The sequence below is a fragment of the Gekko japonicus genome, unplaced genomic scaffold (assembly GCF_001447785.1).
Source record: "Gekko japonicus isolate JY-2015 unplaced genomic scaffold, Gekko_japonicus_V1.1 scaffold1096, whole genome shotgun sequence".
NCBI classification, from domain to species: domain Eukaryota; kingdom Metazoa; phylum Chordata; class Lepidosauria; order Squamata; family Gekkonidae; genus Gekko; species Gekko japonicus.
This window is the reverse complement of record NW_015161985.1, coordinates 41,305-62,348: the sequence shown is the minus strand read 5'-3', so window position 1 is coordinate 62,348 and position 21,044 is coordinate 41,305. Positions and strand designations below refer to the sequence as shown.

The window sequence follows — 21,044 nt, the reverse complement described above, 5'->3', positions numbered from 1 at the left end:
CTGAGAGATTTCTGTATGGCGGCACAATGGAACCTCCATATTTAAAGGCAGTCTACTCTTTTTTTTTAAAACCAGGCAAGAAGGAATGGCTTTCCCTGATGGGAAAAACTCAGCTGCTTCATCCCTGAGCCTATGAGAGGGCTGGTCCAGCATCCAATCACCTTTCAGAAAGGAATGTTGGAAAGAAGCACAGCAGGATTTAGCTCAGGTCTGCTCCAGGTAGTTTGGGTCTGCCCCAGCAAAAGAGCAAACAGTTTGAGGGAAAGTTCCTATGTTTGCCTGCTTTGAGTTCAGGAAAACCGAGAGAAGAAGAAGAAGAAGAAGAAGAAGAAGAAGAAGAAGAAGAAGAAGAAGAAGAAGAAGAGATTGGATTTATACGCCACCCTTCACTACCCGAAGGAGTCTCAGAGCAGCTTACAATCAGTGTTCCCTCTAAGCTGATTTGGTGTGAGCTAGCTCACAGTTTCTTAGCCTCCGGCTTGCACATTTTTTGTCTTAGCTCAGGAAGGAGGGCTCCAGAGCCAACTGGTTTATGCAGTAGCCAAACCGCCCGCTCACAACTTAAATGGCGGTAGCTCACAAAGTGGAATTTTTGCTCACGGGACTCCACAGCTTAGAGGGAGCATTGCTTACAATCCCCCTTCCCTTCCCCTCCCCACAACAAACACCCTGTGAGGTGTGTGTGTGTGGGGACTGAGAGCGCTGTCGCGAGGACTGCCCTCGAGAGAACAGCTCTGAAAGAACTTGTAGTTGACCCAAGGTCACAGTAGCAGCTGCATGTAGAGGAGTGGGGGAATCAAACCCGGGAAATCAAATCCACACTCCTAATCACTACAACAAACTGGCTCTCTGGGGGTGGAGCCAGAGTAGGGCTGCCAAGTCCCCCCGGGGGGCAGGTAAACCCCCATTTTGGAGGCCCGATTTCCGCCGCGGAATCGGGCCCCGGGGGGGGAACCCCACCCCGACGTGCACGTCAGCCAGAGGTGATGTGATGACGCCGGGCACGCTGGGGGAGGGGCCACAGCCATCTGAGGGGAAAACTATATGTTCCCCTCTATGTTTTCCACTCAAGACGCCATCCGGGAGCTCCCCGCTGCAGAGCAAAACAGACTTGGGAACCCTAAGCCAGAGGGAGGTGGGCTTTGGGGAAAGGCCTCAGGAGGGTCTCATGCCAGTAAGTTCACCCTCCAAAGCAGCCATTTTCTCCAGGGGAACTGACCTCTGTTGTATGGAGATCAGTCCTAATTCCGGGAGATCTCCCAGCCACACCTGGAGTTTGGCAACCCTAGCTTCTGTCTGGGAGTGTGGCTGACTAGTTTGAGGCCTGTTTCAGGGGAGGAGCGGACCTTGTACCGTTTAGTCTGACTCTTGGGAAAGGGCAAGCTGCTGTGGGTGGAATCCTCTGTGCGTGGAAGGATCCGGCCTAGTGGCTAGGCCGTAAAAGCCTGTTTGTACCTACAGGCCTTAAAGAGAATGCAAACCACACTCTGAAGCCATAACCAGCTGAAACTAGGCTTGCCAAGCCCCCGCTGAAACGGCCCCAAATCCGCTGGCGGGGATCGGGCCGCCGGGGGAACCCCACCCCCGAAACTGCCGGATCAGGCCCAGGCCCCCAGCGTGATGACGCCACCAGGCGACGCTCTAGCAGTCGCCCCCCAAAACTCTATGGTATGGTACCATAGAGTTTTGGGGGCAACTGGTAGAGCGTCGCCCGGTGACGACCCCGGCGTGATGACGTCACCTCCGGGTGGCGTCACAGTGGCGCGCGCACACTATGCGCATGCACGAATGTCCCAGGAGGGGACGAGGACTCCCCCACCGGACGAGGTAAGTGACTTGGCAACCCTAGCTTAAACGGATGTGCCTCAGCCAGATTTCCCCTCTGACTACCTGGAGGTCTATGCTGCAGATGTGTTCTTTAAAACCAATCTGTGAATCAATAAACCTTTGTCATTTACAGACTACTCCTGCCTCAGTGATCTCTGTGTTCTAGTCGCTCACCACAAAACTTACTGAAGTGTAGTGGGTTAGACGCATGGAGAAACCACTGAGACTGATGTAGTGATCAGCATGGTTTACTGGTACACCACAAAGACAAACGACCGGCTGGCCATCTATATACACACCTGGGGACACACCCCTAGGTCCCGTTGGTGGGTTTAAATCTCCTGCCACGGTCCCATTGGTCCCCCAGTGGAGAGACCAGGAGGCTAGTCCCCATTGTTCCTCCAGAGTCAAGCTCTGGAGTGTTCGATGGCCCCTGGTGGCGGTCAGCGGTCACAACACTTACCTCATGGCAGCGCATCCGATTGGAACCCTAAGAACATTTCGTAACCTTTCTCAAAAGGTTTCAAAAGCCAACAGTTGAACAATAACCAACGAGGCCATTCAGGTGTCAAATGTCTCCCCTAGAGGCCGGGCCTCTGTGCCGGTATATCACTTCTGCATATGACCTGTAAGTGACAATGGGTAGCTCTAGGAATCACCACAAACTGGATGGCTGCTGTGTGAGACAGGATGCTGGACTGGATGGACCCTCACTGGTCTGATCCAGCAGGGCTCTTCCGATGTTCTTCTCAGGGGAAGGCCTCGGCCTCTCTGCCCTGTTGTTGGCACTCCAGAAGAAATTATTGGCTGCTGTGCGAGACAGGAGGCTGGACCGGATGGACTATCGGTCTGATCCAGCAGGGCTCTTCTGGTGTTCTTATGAAAGCCTTGGCCTCCATGCCGTTTTTGGCCCTCCAGAGGAACTGGTTGGCTGCTGTGTGAGACAGGATGCTGGACTGGATGGACCACTGGCCTGATCCAGCAGGGCTCTTCTGATGTTCTTATGTAGAAGCTTAAGTTGGGCCTGGAGATCTCCCAGAATGTCATTTGATCTCCAGCCAACACTGATCAGTTCCCCCAGGAAAAAATGGCAGCTTTGGCTGGTGGGCTGGATGGCATTATACCCCTCTAGGTCCCTCCCCTCCCCAAACCCTGCCTCCCCAGGTTCTACCCCCAAATCTACAGGAATTACCCAATCTGGAGTTGGCAAGTGTACTGTTACGATTCTGCTGAGCTGTATCCTCACCTTACAGTGTGTGATGTTATGTCTCTCCCCAGACCTAGCGTAAGCATCTGACAAACGTCGTGCCCAATTAGGCAAGTTAGGGCACCGAGTTCTTGTGTCTGTCCCGCCAGCCGCTTGCATGAGGTCGCCCCGGCTTTCTGATTGCCCGGAAAAACTGCAGCAAGAACACCTTCGTATGACGAAAGGCAAATTTCTTAACAGGCTTTGCACACCCGCCTTCTCATTAACAGATTATACAGCACAGTTCCTCGCACTGGCAGTCAGCCTGCTGAAGTTGCTGAATGAGAAACGGTTTTGCAACATAAAAGATGAGTTCCCCTGGACTGAATTGCAGACTCTTTGATATTTCTGCACACAGGTGGATTGTGAGAGGGAGGGCAGGAAGGGTTGCATCAGGGCTTAGTGCTCGTGGCCCTTTCTGACACGCCCCGGGAAATGCACCTGAAATCATGGATCAGCTGTCAATTTAGATCTGATTAGCAAATTGTTGTTATTTGCTAATCTGGATTATTATTGTTTTGAATGCCATGGATTCTATGTATTTTATTGACATGTTGTGACTTGCCCTGAGCCTGCTTGATGCAGAGGGTGGGATATTAACTAAATAAACAAGGTAAAAAGGTAAAGGATCCCTTTCTCCAAAGTCAGTTGAATCTGACTCAAGGGTTGCGGTGCTCATCTCCATTTCCAAGCCGAAGAGCCAGCGCTGTCCAAAGACGTTTCCATGGTCATGTGGCCGGCATGACTAAACACCAAGGCACACAGAACGCTGTTACATTCTCACCGAAGTGGTACCTATTTATCTACTTGCAATTTCTTGCTTTCGAACTGCTAGGTTGGCAGGAGCTGGAACTAGAGATGGGAGCTCACTCCATCATGCGGCACCCGGGTCTCGAACTGCTGAACTACTGACCTTCCACAGCCTGCAGTTCAGCATATATTAACCACTTGAGCCACCGCAGCTCAAACTGTCCACTTATTCCTGCTCTTTGCTTCCTGACATTTAACCATTTTTTTCAATCCATAAGGCAACCCGTCCTCTTATCCCATGGCTACTACGTTTACTCAGGGGTCTTTGGTGAGCTACCTTGTCAAAAGTCCAGATATATAATGCCTACTGGATCACGGTTGTCTCCATGTTTGTTTGCATTCTCAAGGAACTCCAAAAACTGGTGAAGATCAATCCCATGTTGAAACCAGATCTGTCGAAACAGGGAATCTCTAAGATGTCTGAACACCCACCCCCCCTGGGACTTTTAGATTGTTTAAGAACATCAGAAGACCCCTGCTGGATCTGACCAGTGGTCCCTCTAGTCCAGCATTTTGTCTCACACAGTGGCCAACCAGATCCTCTGGAGGGCCAACAGCAGGGCAGAGAGACTTCCTTCTAAGAAGACCATCAGAAGATCCTTGTTGGATCAGACCAGTGGTCCATCTAGTCCACCATCCTGCCTCACACAGTGGCCAACCAGTTCCTCTGGAGGGCCAACAGCAGGGCATAGAGGCTTCCTTCTAAGAAGAACATCAGAAGATCCTTGTTGGATCAGACCAGTGGTCCATCTAGTCCACCATCCTGCCTCACACAGTAGCCAACCAGTTCCTCTGGAGGGCCAACAGCAGGGCATAGAGGCTTCCTTCTAAGAAGAACATCAGAAGATCCTTGTTGGATCAGACCAGTGGTCCATCTAGTCCACCATCCTGCCTCACTCAGTGGCCAACCAGTTCCTCTGGAGGGCCAACAGCAGGGCATAGAGGCTTCCTTCTAAGAAGAACATCAGAAGATCCTTGTTGGATCAGACCAGTGGTCCATCTAGTCCACCATCCTGCCTCACTCAGTGGCCAACCAGTTCCTCTGGTAAAGTTGCCAGCCTCCAGGTGGTGCTTGGAGGTCTCCTGCTATTACAACTCATCTTCAGGTGACAGAGATAAACTCACCTGGAGAAAACAGCCACTTTGGAAATTGGACTCTATAACATTGTAGGACGTGCCCAGGGTTATTGGGAGAAATTCTCTGGGACTCTCCTGGAAGAGTTGACAACCTGTTTAAACCACTAAGCACTGTCTGTATTGTATAACACCAGGTAGTTTAAATCATTATTTTTAGTAACATTTTATTAGTAGAATAAAATGGTATTGATGAAACATAACAATCAAAATGCTGATAACATTAGCAATGTACATAATGATCTGAAGAAAAGTTAAACATTTTAAACAGTACAGTATTAATAAGAAATGTAAGCAGTGAGAAATGATATATAATTCAATAAACTTTTGAACAAAATAACTTGCTTTTACCATGTATTTTAATTAAAGCCTGTTCTGTTTGGTGTTTTTAACTCAGTAAAGTGCCTTCTGCCATCAAAACTATCAATTGGCATTCAATAGTGGACCGAACAATGTGAAAAACAAAATGCAACCCATAGATCCTAATCAATTTACAGTGAGGATATCAGTAGTGTGCTATATCTATGTTGTTTCAATTAACAATATTCAGTTGAACCATATATAAGTCATTATATCCATTTAATATAGTTATTCCAGGATGCTGAAATGAATTTTTCTTCTGATAGGGCTTCTAGAATTGGAAACCATTTAGCTTCGAACCCAAAGTGTGCAATGTTCCTTTTATTTCTGTTAACTTTATCTGTGATACTTTCCATGATGAACTGATTCCACAACTTTTTGTACCAGGTTTGAATGTCAGGTGGGGAGACATCTAAATCATTTTTTTAAATTGATATGTTTTTCTAGCCCTTGTTTTAAAGAAATAGGGAGTGTTTGAGTTTTAATGAGCAGAAGTTTCTCCCCTGTTAATTCTTTGCCAACTTCCAATTAAGAGCTGTCACAATTTCGAGATTTATTATAGAATCCTTTGCTTCAAAGAAAAGTAGAAATTAGCCAAATTAGAGGTGAAACGTTTAAAGCAGCTTTTGCTTTGTGTAGCAACTCTGAACGAGAGAAGCCCAGATCATGTTTATATTCTAACATATTGAACTATTAGATGCTTTGAGCAATGTCTATGTATGTATGTTTGCCTATTGGATTATTGGAATAACAGAAAGCTTTGCTTAATGAATTGGTATGTGTTTTTAGAACTTTATGTTATGTTTAAGACTGAATATGTATAAGATATTTGTAAAAGCAACTATTCTTTATTAATTGAAAGCTTTGCTATAGAAAGTAAGCTTAAGACTAAGACTGTTTGCCTAAAGAGAAATCTTTATACCAGGTGTGTAGAAAACCTTGCCAACATTAAAAAACCCCATAAATCATGGGCAGGTCAGAACTAACGAGCAAAGTCAGGAGATGTTCCAAAGTGTGTGTTTTTAAAGTTAAAAATAATGACCAGATGTGTGTAAGTTCAGCCAAGAACAAAAGTCATTAATTATGACTCTTGGCATCAATTAAAAGGGTCAACTAGAAATACAGAATTTGTACTATAAAAAGGTGACACCTGTTGGTGGAAGTAGAATAACATATCTTGATGGAATAAGGAGATTTAAATATTTTAATATTCTGTAAAAATATTCTGTCAAATTCCCTGATGGACCAAAATAAAAACTGATACATAGATTCAGCACACCTACAAGAGCTTTATGATATAAGCTACTTTTTAGTATTAGAATTTAACAAGAAAGAAGACCCGCGAAACTCGCGGGGGGGGGGGCTGCAAAATCAGCAGGCGGAGGAGGAACCAGCAGGAGCAGGTAAGCTCTCCACTCCCCCCATCCTGCCAGTTCTTCCGTCTCCTCCACCCCCCTGCCTCCTCCCCCCTGCTCCGAACCCCCCCGGCTCCAAAGCGGCCTCGCTGCTCTTCCCCCCGCTCGCTCCAACGCGAGGCCTCCCCCCGCTCGAGCCGCCGGGACTTGCCGCCTCCCCCCCGCTCGCTCGCTCCAAAGCGAGGCCCGCGCAGCTTGTGGCTGCCGGGCCTCGTCGGCTCCCCCCCGCTCGCTCCAAAGCGAGGCCCGTGAGGCTTGTAGCCGCCAGGCCTCACCGCCTCCCCCCCGCTCCGAGGCGGCAGCGGCGGCTGCAGAGCATTCCCTGCGCATGCGCAGGGGATGCTCTGTCACCTTTGGGGGGATTTAAGTATCCCCCTGATATTTTAAAAAACTTTTTAGGTTTTTGTGCACACCTGGGGACCGCCCCACGTGTGCACAAAAGTCTCTCCCCCCCGGTGCCCCCGGTGCGCGGATTTATTTATCCGCACACCAGGGGGCGACTTTGGTATTAGTATATAGATTGAGAAAACAATGCTATTATACTGTATTTTTCCAGGAATTCAATGTATCCATGTATTCTTCAATAGAGATCGATCATAGAAATGCCAGCAAAGATGTTTTTGTCACATATATGTTTGTATAAATAGAAGAAAACCAATTTTTGTAACAGAACTGATAGGTTTTATACTGAAAATGAAGATAGCCTCATTATGTGTATAAAGTTCATTCAAAGGTGAAGTCTGGAGAACGAGCCAAAAGGGAATATAAATAATTTTTAATGAGCACTGCACATGCATCGTAGGAATTGAAGTTCAGTCAAGTAGCATCCGGTGTGTCAAATATGAGACTGATGACTGACCTGACAAAGAAAACTGAACTGAGCTTGTCTAAATGATGTCAATGATGACGTAAAGTGAGGAGGAGCAAGAAGAGTATATAAGCAAGCTCTCGGCTATAACAAATTGAACATCTACGAGCTGTTGGATGTCCCTTTATTTGAATAAATTCTTTTGTTACCCTTTACTGCCTGGATGATTGTTTTAACGGTGTGGTTTATTGGCTAGCCACACAAGTCAAAGAAACTTAGCACCCTCGGGGCGTTGGCAACAGCATTATGGTCCAAACCCCACCCTCCTTAGGCTCCACCTTCAAAATCTCCAGGTATTTCACAACCCGGAGCTGGCAACCCTATCCTCTGGACAGCCACCAACTGGGGACAGAGGGTGAGGCCTCTTTCTAAGAAGGACATCAGAAGATCCTTGGAGGATTGGACCAATGGTCCATCTAGTCCAGGTTCCTGTTTCACACGGTGGCCAACCAGTTCCTCTGGAGGGCCAATAACAGGGCACAGAGGCCGAGGCCTTCCCCTGAGAAGAACATCAGACCAATGGTCCATCTAGTCTAACACCCTGTCTCATGCAGTGGCCAACCAATTCCTCTTATTGGTCAATGACAGGGCAGAGAGGCCGAGGCCTTCCCCTGATGTTGCCTCCTGGTTCTGGGATTCAGAGACTTAGTGCCTCTGAATGTGAAGGTTCCTCTCAGTCATCATGGCTAGCAGCCATTGAAAGAGTTACTGTTTCCTAAACAATGATTACATTACATGCTGGCATACCAAACCAAAAATCGCTGCCAAGTGCTGACATACGTAGTGCTGACATTATGATTGATTTGTATGAATTTTGTTTGATTAAACTGTCTATAGCTCCATTGAATAAGAAGAAGAGGAGAAGAGATTGGATTTATACCCCGCCCTTCACTTGGAGTCTCAGCGTGGCTTACAAACTCCTTTCCCTTCCCCTCCCCACAACAGACACCCTGTGAGGTAGGCGGGGCTGAGAGAATTCTGACAGAAACTGCTCTTTTTCAAGAACAGCTGTGCCAGAACTTGTGACTGACCCAAGGTCACATCAGCAGGTGCAAGTGGAGGAGTGGGGAATCAAACCCGGTTCTCCCAGATTAGAGTCTGCCCACTTAACCGCTACACCAAACTATACAGCAAGCCACCATTTCCCCATGCTCTGATACAGGAGGGCTTCTTTAAAAAGTTGATAGTGGGTTTTGTGAAAGTGTGCACTAATAGTCTAACAATCAATTGCCATGATCTCTGAAATCACAGCTTTCATTTTTTTTAAAAAGTCACTAGCCTTTCTCTTTGCAGAGGTACAACTGTAAATGTGCTTCATGTCAGATAGCTGATCTGAACCTGTCCATGGCACTGATAGGCTTGTCTGTTTTGAGCTGCTAGCATGTCATTCTTTAGAATCTGTTGCCTTCCTCAATTCTCTAGGACAGTGATGGCGAACCTTTTAGGGACCGAGTGCCCAAACTGCGACCCAAAACCCACTTATTTATTGCAAAGTGCCAACACGGCCATTTAACCTGAATACTGAGGTTTTACTTTAGAAAAAACAACTCATACATTAACTTAAGACGATCCAAACAAAGTAAGGAAAGCAATCCCAAATGCTTTCATTGACTTAAAATTATTTGGCAGAGAATTCGACACATTAATGATGGTCTGGGCCTGGCTGGGGCTATGGCACGCGTGGCCAAAGAGAGGGCTCTGAGTGCCACCTCTGGCACCCGTGCCATAGGTTCGCCACCACTGCTCTAGGAGATAAATAATTGGTGCATCTCATATCTTCCTGTGCCCATGTGTGTAAAATGCACATGCACAAACCCGAAGATACTACACAGGGTTGACTCTGGATTGGTCACACTCTGCTTGCATCTACATAGAACCTGCGTTGTTCTGTTCCCAACACTGGCCTTCCCAACGAGCTCTCAAACCAAACAAACAGAAAAATCACCAAAGAGCTTCAAAAAAGACAACAAGAAATGCTCCCCAAAGTGTGTGACAGGGTATGGCTTTATTCTCTCTCCACAGGCAAGAGGGATGATGGAAATCTGCACAAGAAATTTTGTTTGCGAGCACAGACTGCATGTTGACACAGCATTGTGTGTCACACCTTTCCATTTCTGCCGCAACACGCAACAGAAGCTGAGACACAGATCTCCAGACGCTGATAAAAGGATCAACAACCGCCTCAAAACAGCAAACCTTATAATCATCACCGCAAAACCTCATAATTATGTCAAGAACAGGTGGTAGACAGAATCAGGAGGAGAGGAAGATGATAGGAAAATAATGTGGGTTTGTTTTTGTGTGTTTGGTCCTTTCTGCACTTGAAGAAGAAGAAGAAGAAGAGACTGGATTTATACCCTGCCGTTCACTCAGAGTCTCAGAGCGGCGTACAAACTCCTTTTCCTCCCCCCGCCCCCCACAACAGACACCCTGTGAGGTAGGAGGGGCTGAGAGAGCTCTTTCGAGGAATGCTCTTGAGAGAACAGCTCTTGTCAGAACTATGGCTTGCCCAAGGTCATCCAGCAGGTGCAAGTGGAGGAGTGGAGAATCAAACCCGGTTCTCCCAGATTAGAGTCCGCGCACTTCACCACGACACCACACTGGCTCTCTTCCCTGGTTTTATCAGAGTTCAACTTGCGACACAATACCTTGCATTTATCCCTGGTTATAACAGCATCTATTTATCCCAGGATAAGTGTGGGGCGAAACTGGGGTGACCTCAGTGTAATGTGGAAACAAAAAAATACCCCGAGATAATTACAGGGGTGAACTTGCATGTAGTGTAGAATCTACGTTCGGGGACAGGGTTGAACCAGGATTTAAGAGCTAGTGCGGAAAGGGCCTTAAAAATTTCTTTGAGTTTGGATATATTATGGGGAAGGAAGTATAAGGGTAGGAAGGCTACAGGGTGTGGAATACGACAAAAGGGGAAATTCAATTAAATTTGTATAGCAGCTGTTACATATTTTCAGTCTTATTTCTTTGTTTCCAGTTCTCTTTCTTTATATAATTACTAAGATTAGTATCACTTAATCGCTGACATATTCTGTTATGTTTCCTGGTAATGTTGGCTGAGTTTCTATGCCACTTCCAGGGAAAACCTGGAAGTGATGTAGGGTAATTCTAGGAATCACCAGGAGACTCTTTGATAAATCCATAGACTTTCTGGTGAGTCTTGGAACTACTCCACACCATGTCCAGGTTTCCCAGGAAGTGATTTTTGATTCAAACAAATCGAATTGGAGAAATAGAAATTGAACAAAGAGATGTAGTGGCACAGTCAACTTTGCATTTTTAAAAAAATAATAATATTGGGAGGCCTGGCAGCACAACCCTGACGTAATCTCTCACACATTCAGGCCCCATTAAAAACACAGCTGGAAGTTGGGATAAAAACAGTTGTTTGTAAGCCAAATCCAAGAGTCTTCCGTAAGAAATGGCTCATTCCAGAGAAGTACAGCCAGATTCAGACATGCTGAGGTCCTAAGATATGTCAGGTGTAAGAAGTCAAGAAGAAGAAGAAAAAGAAGAAGAAGAAGAAGAAGAAGAAGAGGAGGAGGAGGAGGAGGAGGAGGAAGAGGAGGAGGAGGAGGAGGGGGAGGAGGAGGAGGGGGCGGAGGAGGAGGAGGAGGAGATTGGATTTATACCCCACACTTCACTACCTGAAGGAGTCTCAGAGCGTCTTACAATCTCCTCAGCCAAAAGAAAGAATAAAAACAAATGCAGAATCTTGTGGCATCATAAAGAATAACGTAATTGCGGCCGAAGTTTTCATAGACCAGAATCGACTCAGCACAAAACCTTATGCTCAGCTGGGATATATAAATGTCTACACACTCACATGCAGACACAGAACTGTAATGGTAAGCAATGGGCCTCAAAAACCAAGAACAGAATTGAGAGAAGAATCAGGAGTTCTTGACCATTTCTATGCAAATGCTCAGCATATTTACAGTGATGCGCTGGACATGAACTATAGAGATCTGGTTTGGGGCTATGAAGTTCATCACTTGAAGGCTTTGGGACAACCTCTTAGTTTTAATCTATACCACGGGGGTACTGTGAGGATGAAATGGGGGTAGCAACCAATGTTCCCTCTAAGATGTGGAGTCTTGTGAGCAAAAATTCTACTTTGTGAGCTACTGGCTTTAAAGTTGTGAGTGAGCGATTTGGCTGCTGCATAAATTAGTTTGCTCTAGAGCCATCCTTCCTGAGCTAAGACAAAAATGTGTGAGCCGGAGGCTAAAAAACTGTGAGCTAGCTCACACTAGCTCAGCTTAGAGGGAACACTGGTAGCAACCCCATCCATGTACACCACTATCAGATTCTTGGAACAAAGGGGGGATATAATTCTGAGGAATGCGTAGGGGGTGAGTGATTGATAAACTTATCCATTGGAGCATCATACAGATCCCCGAAAGCTCAGGACACAATTGATCCTCCCCCCCATCTATTTGCTTTCTTTCCCTCCCTCCCTCTCTCTCTTCTTCTCTCTTTCTCTTCCCCTTCCTTCCTTCCCCTCCCCTCCCTCCCTCTCTCTTTCTCTCCCCATCTATTTGCTTTCTTCTTCCTCCTCCTCTGACCTACATGTTGGGAGAGGGCTGTGGCCCAGTGGTAGAGCATCTGCTTCCTTCCTTCCTTCTTTTCTCCCTCCCTCCCTCTGTCTCCCTCCATCCCTTCCTCTCCCCCCCATTCTATTTGCTTTCTTTCCACCTCTCCCCTCCCTCCCTCCCTCCCTCCCTTCCAGGTTGAACCGAGACCAGAAGCAGATCTGCGAGATGGACTGGTCGGACAAGCTCGAGACGTACAACATCGACGAGAAGTGCGGCCGCTACAACAACCAGAGCACCAACATCCAGTTCCACCCCAGCTCGTCGAAATTCGAGGACAGGTGGGGAGGACCCTGGCTGAGACATCTCCCTCTAAAAACACACACACAAAAACAAACGCCAGGGACATAGAGGAGTGAGACCCTTTGCAGATTGTTATGGGCCTGCCCATAATGCAGTGCGACTTCTGTATGTAACGTACAAAGCTGTCTTCAACCAAGCGAGGCTCTCAGTTTCTCTAGCTCAGGGGTCCCCAACGTGGTGCCCGCCAACAGCTTTTCTGGTGCCCGACATGTGTTTTTAGAAACACTTTTGCCCAGGAGGGCTTTTGATTGGCCACCGGAGATCTGCTTGGCTGTGCAGGTTCTTTAAAAACATTGCTTTGGTGGCGGCGGCCACTGAGCTGCGCTGTCCATGTGAGGAAATGTTTTAAAACATTATGTTCATTTCAAAAGGCATCCTGTGGAGCAGAGGTTCTGCCTGAAATAGGGTTCCCAAGTACTTACCGTGGTCCGGCCGGGGAAACATGCTCCCCGGCCGGACCATTCCGCCCTGTAACACATCATGCCGTCGCCAGGAAGTGACGCGGGGCGACGCTCTGGCAATGGGACTGAAAACTCGATGGTACCATCGAGTTTCCAGCCCCATTGCCAGAGCGTCGCCCAGCGTCACTTCCTGACGACGGCATGGTGCGGCGCGTCTGTTGTCCCCGCGGGAATGATCCTGTGAGGACGTCTGTGTCCCCCGCCGAATCACTGTAAGTACTTGGGAAGCCTGGCCTGAAATGTTGAAGAGTTGCTATGAGAGTTATGCATAACCCCATTTCCTGACATTCTGTGGTTGGCTCCGCCCCCCATGGTGGCCATTTTGTTCTTGGTTCTGCCTCCGGTGGCGGCCATTTTGCCCTGTGTCGTCATGTCCAATGCACCTGCAGGCTCAAAAAGGTTGGAGACCCCCTGCTCTAGGTTAAGTCTCCCTGCTCAGGGCAAAGGGAAACTACGGGAGTCAAGCTCCCCTCTCTGAGAAAGATCTTCCCTTTCTCCACTGCCCGAGACCCTCCCTCACAAGACGCCGGGGCCGGAAACTCTACCTCTTGCCTGCAAACCTGACCACTGAGTCCCTTGAGATGTGCCGTGATGCCACGGGGCACACTCGCATATCTTTATTAGACCTTAAAAACCTAACAGCCGCTTGGCGGGGGTCCACGATCCACGTGGTCCCCCCCCGGTTCCTCGCCTTGCAGTGCTTCCACGCCGGAGACCTGGGCCAAGTACAGCCACGACAACATCTACCGGGCCGAGCGTGAGCGGCTGGCCTCCATCAACCTCCGGGCCCTGATCGACAACATCCTCCACGACACGGCCGAGGACCTGCGCATGCAGTGCGATGTGGTGAACGAGGCCTTCGCCAGGCGCTGCGAGGAGATGGAGGACGCCAAACAGAAGCTAGAGCATCACCTGAAGAAGGTAAGCGCCGCTGTTCCGTCCTGGGTGCTATGGGGGCTAAAGAGAGCCTCTCAATACAGAGGCAGTGTATCTGTAAATACCCCTGCCGAGCCACAGCAAGAGACAGAGGCTTTGGTCCCTAGGCCCTGCTCAAAGGCTTCCCAGGGCCTCTGGTTCTACTAACATGGCAGTAGCAAAATCCCCCACTCTGGCATTAAAAAAAACTCTGCGCTATGTGAAATTTTCCGCAGTAGATTTTTCCTGACCAGGCGCAAATCTGAAGTTTTCTCCTTCTTACCCAGCGTTTTTGAAACGCGCAAAAACTGGGGATTCTGAAAACGCGGGGTAGGGAGGAGACAACGTTGTTGGGTTTGCGCCTGGTGAGGAAAAAGCGACTGCGGAGAATTTCACATAACGCGCCGTTTTAAAAACGTCACTGCGGGGGATTTTGCTACTGCAGAAATGGCATCGACGTACCTTGTCGAGCCTTACTCATTGTTGAAATAGCTCCAAAGGAACGGCTATGATAGATTCCATGCCCTTGTATACTGAGTGATCATGGATCCCATCAGATGCCTCAAATCAACAATTGATTGATTGATTTGCGTTGTTTAGATACCTCACCTTTCTCCCCAATGGGAACTCAAAGCGGTTTACATCTTTCTCCTCCCCTCCATTTTATTTACGGCACAGGGAGGCGTCGAACCGGGGTCCCCCAGATCTTATATTGAAGTGATAACCAGTGTTCCCTCTAAGCTGAGTTCGTGTGAGCTAGCTCACAGTTTTTTAGCCTCCAGCTCACACAGTTTTGTCTCAGCTCAGGAAGGAGGGCTCCAGAGCAAACTCATTGATGCAGTCGCCAAATCACCTGCTCACAAATTTAATGACAGTAGCTCGCAAAGTAGAATTTTTGCTCACAGGGCTCCACAGTTTAGAGGGAGCATTGGTGATAGTCCTATTCAGGGCTTTCTTTGTAGAAAAAGCCCAGCAGGAACTCATTAGCATAATAGGCCACACCCAACAGCAGAAACATTAGCACGTTAGGCCACACCCCTGACAGCACAGCTTATTAGCATATTAGGCCACCCCAATATTAGGTCACCCAGCCACACCAACCTTTTGCTTCCTATTCTGTTTACCTTTTTTGTTGTCAAAACCCATAGCTTTTTTTGTAGCAGGAACTTCTTTGCATGTTAGGCCACACACCCCTAATGTAGCCAATCCTAATGAGTTTCTGCTCTTGGGTGTGGCCTATTATGCTAATGAGTTCCTGCTGGGCGTGGCCAACTCAGGAGCCAGCCAGAACTCCGTTCTTGTGCGTTCCTGCCCCAAAATAGCCCTGGTCCTATTGGTCATTAGATGTATGCATCGAATATGTATGTGGAATCATCAGCTTTGTGTGTAAGATGGCTACAGCTTGTTTCAAACTCATGTCGATGTTCTATAAAAACCGCTCGTTTTTAATCTTTTAATATCTTGCCGTTGGATGCACCATAAATAAAAACATATTTTTGGATAATATTTATTTTTACGTTAGCTTGACCTTTCGAATAGTGCTGCTTGTAAAATATACTTAAACAAGTTCCTAAAGAGGAAATCAGAGCTGGTGACAAAGCTAAACCCGGGGTCCCTCACACTTGCAAGTTCTGTTTCTCTTGGGAAAGTTGCAGCATCGTCTCTTTTCAGAGCGGTATCCCCAAACTGAAACTTTTAAAAAATCCACATCTGTCACTTGCAAGTTAAGGTCACAGTCTGCATTATTTTGAGCACTGAAGGATATCATAACCAGCGTTCCCTCTGAGCTCGAGTTAGTGTGGGCTAGCTCACAGTTTTTTAGCCTCCGGCTCACCCATTTTTGTCTTAGTTCCAGAAGGAGGGCTCCAGAGCAAACTAATTGATGCAGCAGCCAAATTGCTCGCTCACAACTTTCATGCCAGGAGCTCACAAAGTAGAATTTTTGCTCACGAGACTCCACAGCTTAGAGGGAGCATTGGGATGTATTTTATGGGGGGGGGGGAATGGATTTGTGCACAAATCAGATGTTAGATCAAGCTTTCTGAGTAAGGAAAACAAGCAAAAACCGAATGAGATGTTAAAGGGCTTTCAGGGAGTGGCTTTGTTGGGAAAACGCCAGGGCTCTTTTTGTAGAAAAAGCCCAGCAGGAACTCATTAGCATAATAGGCCACACCCAACAGCAGAAACGTATTAGCATATTAGGCCACACCCCTGACAGCACAGCTCATTAGCGCATTAGGCCGCACCCCCATGTTACCAGAAGTGTGGTCATCCAGCCACACCCACCTTTTGCTTGTTATTCTGTTTACCTTGTTTGTTGTCAAAACCCAGGGCTTTTTTGTAGCAGGAACTCCTTTGCATGTTAGGCCACACACCCCTAATGTAGCCAATCCTAATGGGCTTCTGCTGTTGGGTGTGGCCTATTATGCTAATGAGTCCCTGCTGGGCGTGGCCAACTTGGGAGCCAGCCGGAACTCCGTTCCTGTGCGTTCCTGCCCCAAAATAGCCCTGGGAAAACCTGTTGTCTGGCTAAATCCCTGAAGACCTGCAGCTAGTCCAAGTGGATGGCACTGTCCGAGATGGACCGAGGTTCTGACTCACTAGAAGGTAGATGCATCCCTGCGTCTTGCCCAGAGTGTACAGCATGTCCACCGGTGTACGTTTGTTCGATAGACCCTGAAGGAGATTGGGGATCAGGAATACAACATCGCGGCGCTCAAGCAAGCCATCAAAGATAAAGAAACGCCCCTCAAAGTGGCGCAGACGAGGCTTTACGACCGCTCCTTCAGGCCGAACGTCGAACTCTGCAGAGACAGCGCTCAGTTCAGGTAAGGGTCCATGTGGGTGGCACCGCCTAAGGGGTGGGTCCCGCCGGCAGGGCTCTTTTTGTAGCAGGTACTCATTTGCATATTAGGCGACCCCCCCCCTAATGTAGCCAATCCTCCAAGAGCTTACAGTAGCTCCTGTAAGAAGAGCTCTGTAAGCTCTTGGAGGATTGGCTACATTAGGGGCGTGTGGCCTAATATGCAAAGGAGTTCCTGCTACAAAAAGAGCCCTTCGGCTCGGTGGGCGGAGATGGGAATTCAGTCGAGGGCCAGTGGCCGTTGCTGTGTCTCAAAAAGGATATTGTTGTGCTGGGAAAGAGCGACTAAAGTGATCAGTAGTTTCAGAGGATAGCTGTGTTGATCCACAGTAGGACAGCTAGATTCCAGTCTAGTAGCTCCTTAGAGGCCAGCAAGATTTGGGGTTTTTTTTTGGGGGGGGGTATGAGCCTTCAGTTGATGTTCCCTTTGAATCTCATAAGAAGAGCCCGGCTGGGTCAGACCAGTGAGGGTCCCTCTAGTCCAGACTCCTGTCTCACACAGGGGCCAACCAGTTCCTCTGGAGGACCAACAACAGGCAAGGAGGCTGAGGCCTTCCCCTGATACAGTTGCCAAGTAGTACTCACCTCTGGAGCGGGGGACTCCCGTGTGGATCCCGGACCGCGCGCGTTTGCTCGCGCCACATGCACATCACTAGGAAGGGACGTTATGACACCGGGCATGCTGGGGGCGGGGCCACGACCATCCAAGGGGGAACTATAGAGTTTCCCCTTGGATGGTCATGGCCCTGCCCCCAGCGTGCCTGGCATCATAACGTCAATTCCTAGTGACGTGCACGCCGGGGGTGGGGTTCCCTCCGGGGCCTGATTCCACAGTGGCGGAAATCGGGCCTCCAAAGCGGGGGGGTTACCCGCCCCCCGCCCCCACTTGGCAGCCCTATCCCCTGATAAGAACCTCAGAAGAGCCCTGCTGGATCTGACCAGTGAGAGTCCATCTAGTCCAGCCTCCTGTCTCACACAGGGGCCAGCCAGTTCCTCTGGAGGGCCAGCAACAGGGCAGGGAGGCCGAGGCCTTCCCCTGATGTTTCTTCTGACCCACAGGATTTTGGGGGGCATGGGCTTTCAAGAGTCAAAGCTCTCTTCATCAGATACGAAAGTGACCAATGAATCAGAACGGTTTTCTGGTGTCACCGGAAGCAGCCCCCCTACACCCATGAACACCTGAGTGTGTGAACAACCCCCAAGGGGGACATCGCCCTGCATTAGTTACTGGGTATCTTGGTATTTACTTTATGCAAACTCTATATTTCCAGCACATATAAATGTTCCCGTCTCCAACAGCCATACGCAACCCCCCTTTCCATAGTCAGCCAGACGCCAGGCGATTTCAAAATACACTGCTGGCTTCTGTCAGTGGGAAATAGTCTAATGTCCCATTCGATAATTGTTGCTGTGTGTGATCTCTGGATGTGGGAGACGATATTGACCAGTTTTCTTTTCTGCTGTCCCTTTATAAAGGCCCCAGAGGGAAATTCCTCTGGAGGTTGGTCTGTCCGCTATCATCCGAGTCCAACTGACGCAGAGACACATTAGCTGGCATTATGAGAGGTAGCAGCCAGACCAATTCATAGTAAACATCTCCAGAATGTAGCTAGAAAGCAGGCGGACGAGCCATTACTTTAGGAATGCAGTCGAAACCCTCTTCCCCCTGGGGGGGTACTATTTCATCGAGGAGTTTTTCTGTCTTTTTAAACGCAAGATGTTAGGTTTTGCCAGGGCGACCCATGGAATGAGCAAGGAAGCAAAGAAGGAACAGGACTGTCCCAGCATATCGAGTCTAAATGTTGTACATGGGAGTTGGTGACCTGGTTGGCGGGAGATGCATCTGCGGACTTGATCCTCGTAGTTCTCTTTGGGTTCTCTGCGGGGGAACCCCCCCCCCCCCAAGAGACAGAAGAAAAAAAATATTTCTTGGGAAATTGACTCTAACAGAATGTCAGGACCCACAGCAACAACGGAGTACACACTTTGCAGGAAAGGTTATACTTTTATTGAAGCCAAAGATGCATGAACACGAACACTGTTAGGAATAACGGGTCTGCTATGCACATATAGGGTTACAGTACATTCAAAGCAACAATGCCCAATAGGGGTGGTTCCCGCACATGCCAGGAGGCTTGAGAACCAACCGTCCCCTGAACCAAAACAGGTATGAGCTTCCCACGGCCCATCCTGATGTAGCCAAAGCTAAGCCAAGCAATCTCCCTAGTTACTCCTCCTGTGGCCTTGAAAGATACATGGTGTGTTACAGCTGCAATTAGGTGAAAGGAAAGGAATGCGCATGCGTGAAGACGAGAACAGAAACTCTTTGGCAGCTTGCTGACACAGAAACGGGTACTCGAGGCGTAGCGTTTTACAGAATGTGTTTTTAACTGCCCACAATCCACGGCTAAAATGTCCTTGAAAAGTTAAAAAAAGAAGGTTGTGGCAGGGCGCAAATCATTGCCTCCCGTTAAGGCTGAAATGCCGGATGCGTCTCCCCTCACCCTTGCAGATAGAATGAAATAGCCCACGTGGAGGTAGGTAGGCAAAGCTGTCATGGGATGACATTTGGTGCCAGTGTAGCTGCATAAAGCACAGTGTGAACATTGCAGGACACAGGGTTTTGGGGGGTTGTTTTTTTGCGTGTGCATGTGTGTACGTATGTGCTTGCGAGCCTGGAAGTCATGGTGACTTCTGGCGACCCCTGGTGGGGTTTGGACATTTCAGAGAGGTGGCTTGATATTATCTGCCTGGTATTCCTTGGAGGGCACCCTTCCAAGTACTTGCCAGGATCGGCCCTGCCTATCTTCCGAGATCTTCCGAGATCGGGCTTGCCTGGGCCATCCAGGTCAGGTTGCCGGACACGTTTTGGTTTGCTCCCCAGCGTGACATTAGCAGTGCTTGCGAAATCAACCGAGTGGGGCAAAACCGTCCATCTTCCAGGTTCAAGGCAGAGAGTAGAAATTTGCTAAGGCCCAAACGAGAGAGCCCCATATCTTTCCTTCCTCTTTCTAATCCTTTTTTTTTTTAATTCCCCCAGAGGGGATTTTTAAATTATTTTTATATCTCTACAAATACTACAAGGAAAAAAGGATATAGGGAACTACACATACAGGGACAATGTAAAGAAACCCACTACTATCTAAAAACCCACGAGTGGAGATCTCCAACAAGCTTAGTTACAATAAGTCATTACTTCAATTTCATTTCTATTAACTGAGTCAAACATACTCATTTTTCTCTCTACTAATTTTACATTTAAAATTTTAAGTGCCTGTAAACCACCCCCAAGTTAAGTAGGGTCAGTCCTGGCTACTACAGGGTCGCTGTAAGTCAATAAGATAGCACTTTCTGCCGCCACGAATTTCAGGAGGAGCGCCTGCCTTTCAAGCAGAAGGTCCTCAGCTCCGTCTCCAGTTAAACGGGCAGGTGACGGGCATTTTGGGAAAGATTCCGGAGAGCGGCTGCCCATCCGGTTGGACAATGCCGGGCTAAGTCAAAGGCGGCTTCATCCGTTCCTCTCTCTGTTTACCGATTTACCCAGGCTGATCAGTGAAGTGGAAGAACTGACGGAGTCCATCGAGGCTCTCAAGAAGAAGCTTTTAGACGCGGAGCAGTCCCTGCGGAATCTGGAGGACACCCGGATGAGTCTGGAGAAGGAGATTGCCGTGAAAGCCAACAGCCTCTTCATCGACCGGCAGAAATGCATGGCCCACCGTAGCAGATACCCCACCGTCCTGAGACTAGCCGGTTACCAGTAGCAGTCGGCGGGGGGGGGGCAGACGTTAGTAACCCCAGAGTCTTAGGAAATGTCACTCGTTGATGCCGATGTGGAATACAACCCCATTAGTATTTATTCCCCCACCTCTGTCCCTCCCGTCCCTTGGTTGAAATAAAATCCAAAAGCGTTGCAAGAAATCGTCGGCCGCTTCTCTCGCACAGGTCACCTCAGCAGAGTCTGGGCCACGGATCCCCAATAGGGCTTCCAGACCTCTGCCGTCTTGTGCATGCAACTGGGCTGTATTAAAAGGGCCACAGCATCGAAATCGCAGGAGGTCATAGCCCCTCTGTAGACTGCCTTAGGCCGCACCTGGAGTCCTGTGTGCAGTTCTGGAGGACTCACTTCGGAAAGGATGCGGGCAAAATCGAGAGGGTGCAGAAGAGAGCGAGGAGGATGATCGGGGTCCGGAGACCGAGCCCTACGAGGAAAGGATGAGGGCCCTGGGAATGTT

At 48.5% G+C, this 21,044-nt stretch overlaps 1 protein-coding gene across 1 annotated transcript; it reads left to right on the top strand.

Moving 5' to 3' along the window:
* The first annotated feature begins 1,774 nt into the window (after positions 1-1,774).
* LOC107126253 (tektin-4-like) lies at positions 1,775-20,781 on the top strand. The gene is made up of 5 exons (XM_015429795.1): positions 1,775-1,827; positions 12,408-12,551; positions 13,733-13,955; positions 16,623-16,777; positions 20,357-20,781. The coding sequence occupies exons 1-5, from the start codon at positions 1,775-1,777 to the stop codon at positions 20,571-20,573; spliced, it is 792 nt and encodes a 263-aa protein (XP_015285281.1). The 3' UTR covers positions 20,574-20,781.
* Positions 20,782-21,044: the final 263 nt, after the last annotated feature.

Excerpts from the sequence above, each read along its gene's own strand:
- LOC107126253 (XM_015429795.1), top strand. The coding sequence starts at position 1,775 with ATGCGCATGCACGAATGTCCCAGGAGGGGACGAGGACTCCCCCACCGG. Across the intron at positions 1,828-12,407 it reads GGACTCCCCCACCGGACGAG|GTTGAACCGAGACCAGAAGC; the intron begins GTAAGTGACTTG and ends CCTCCCTTCCAG. Across the intron at positions 16,778-20,356 it reads AGAGACAGCGCTCAGTTCAG|GCTGATCAGTGAAGTGGAAG; the intron begins GTAAGGGTCCAT and ends CGATTTACCCAG.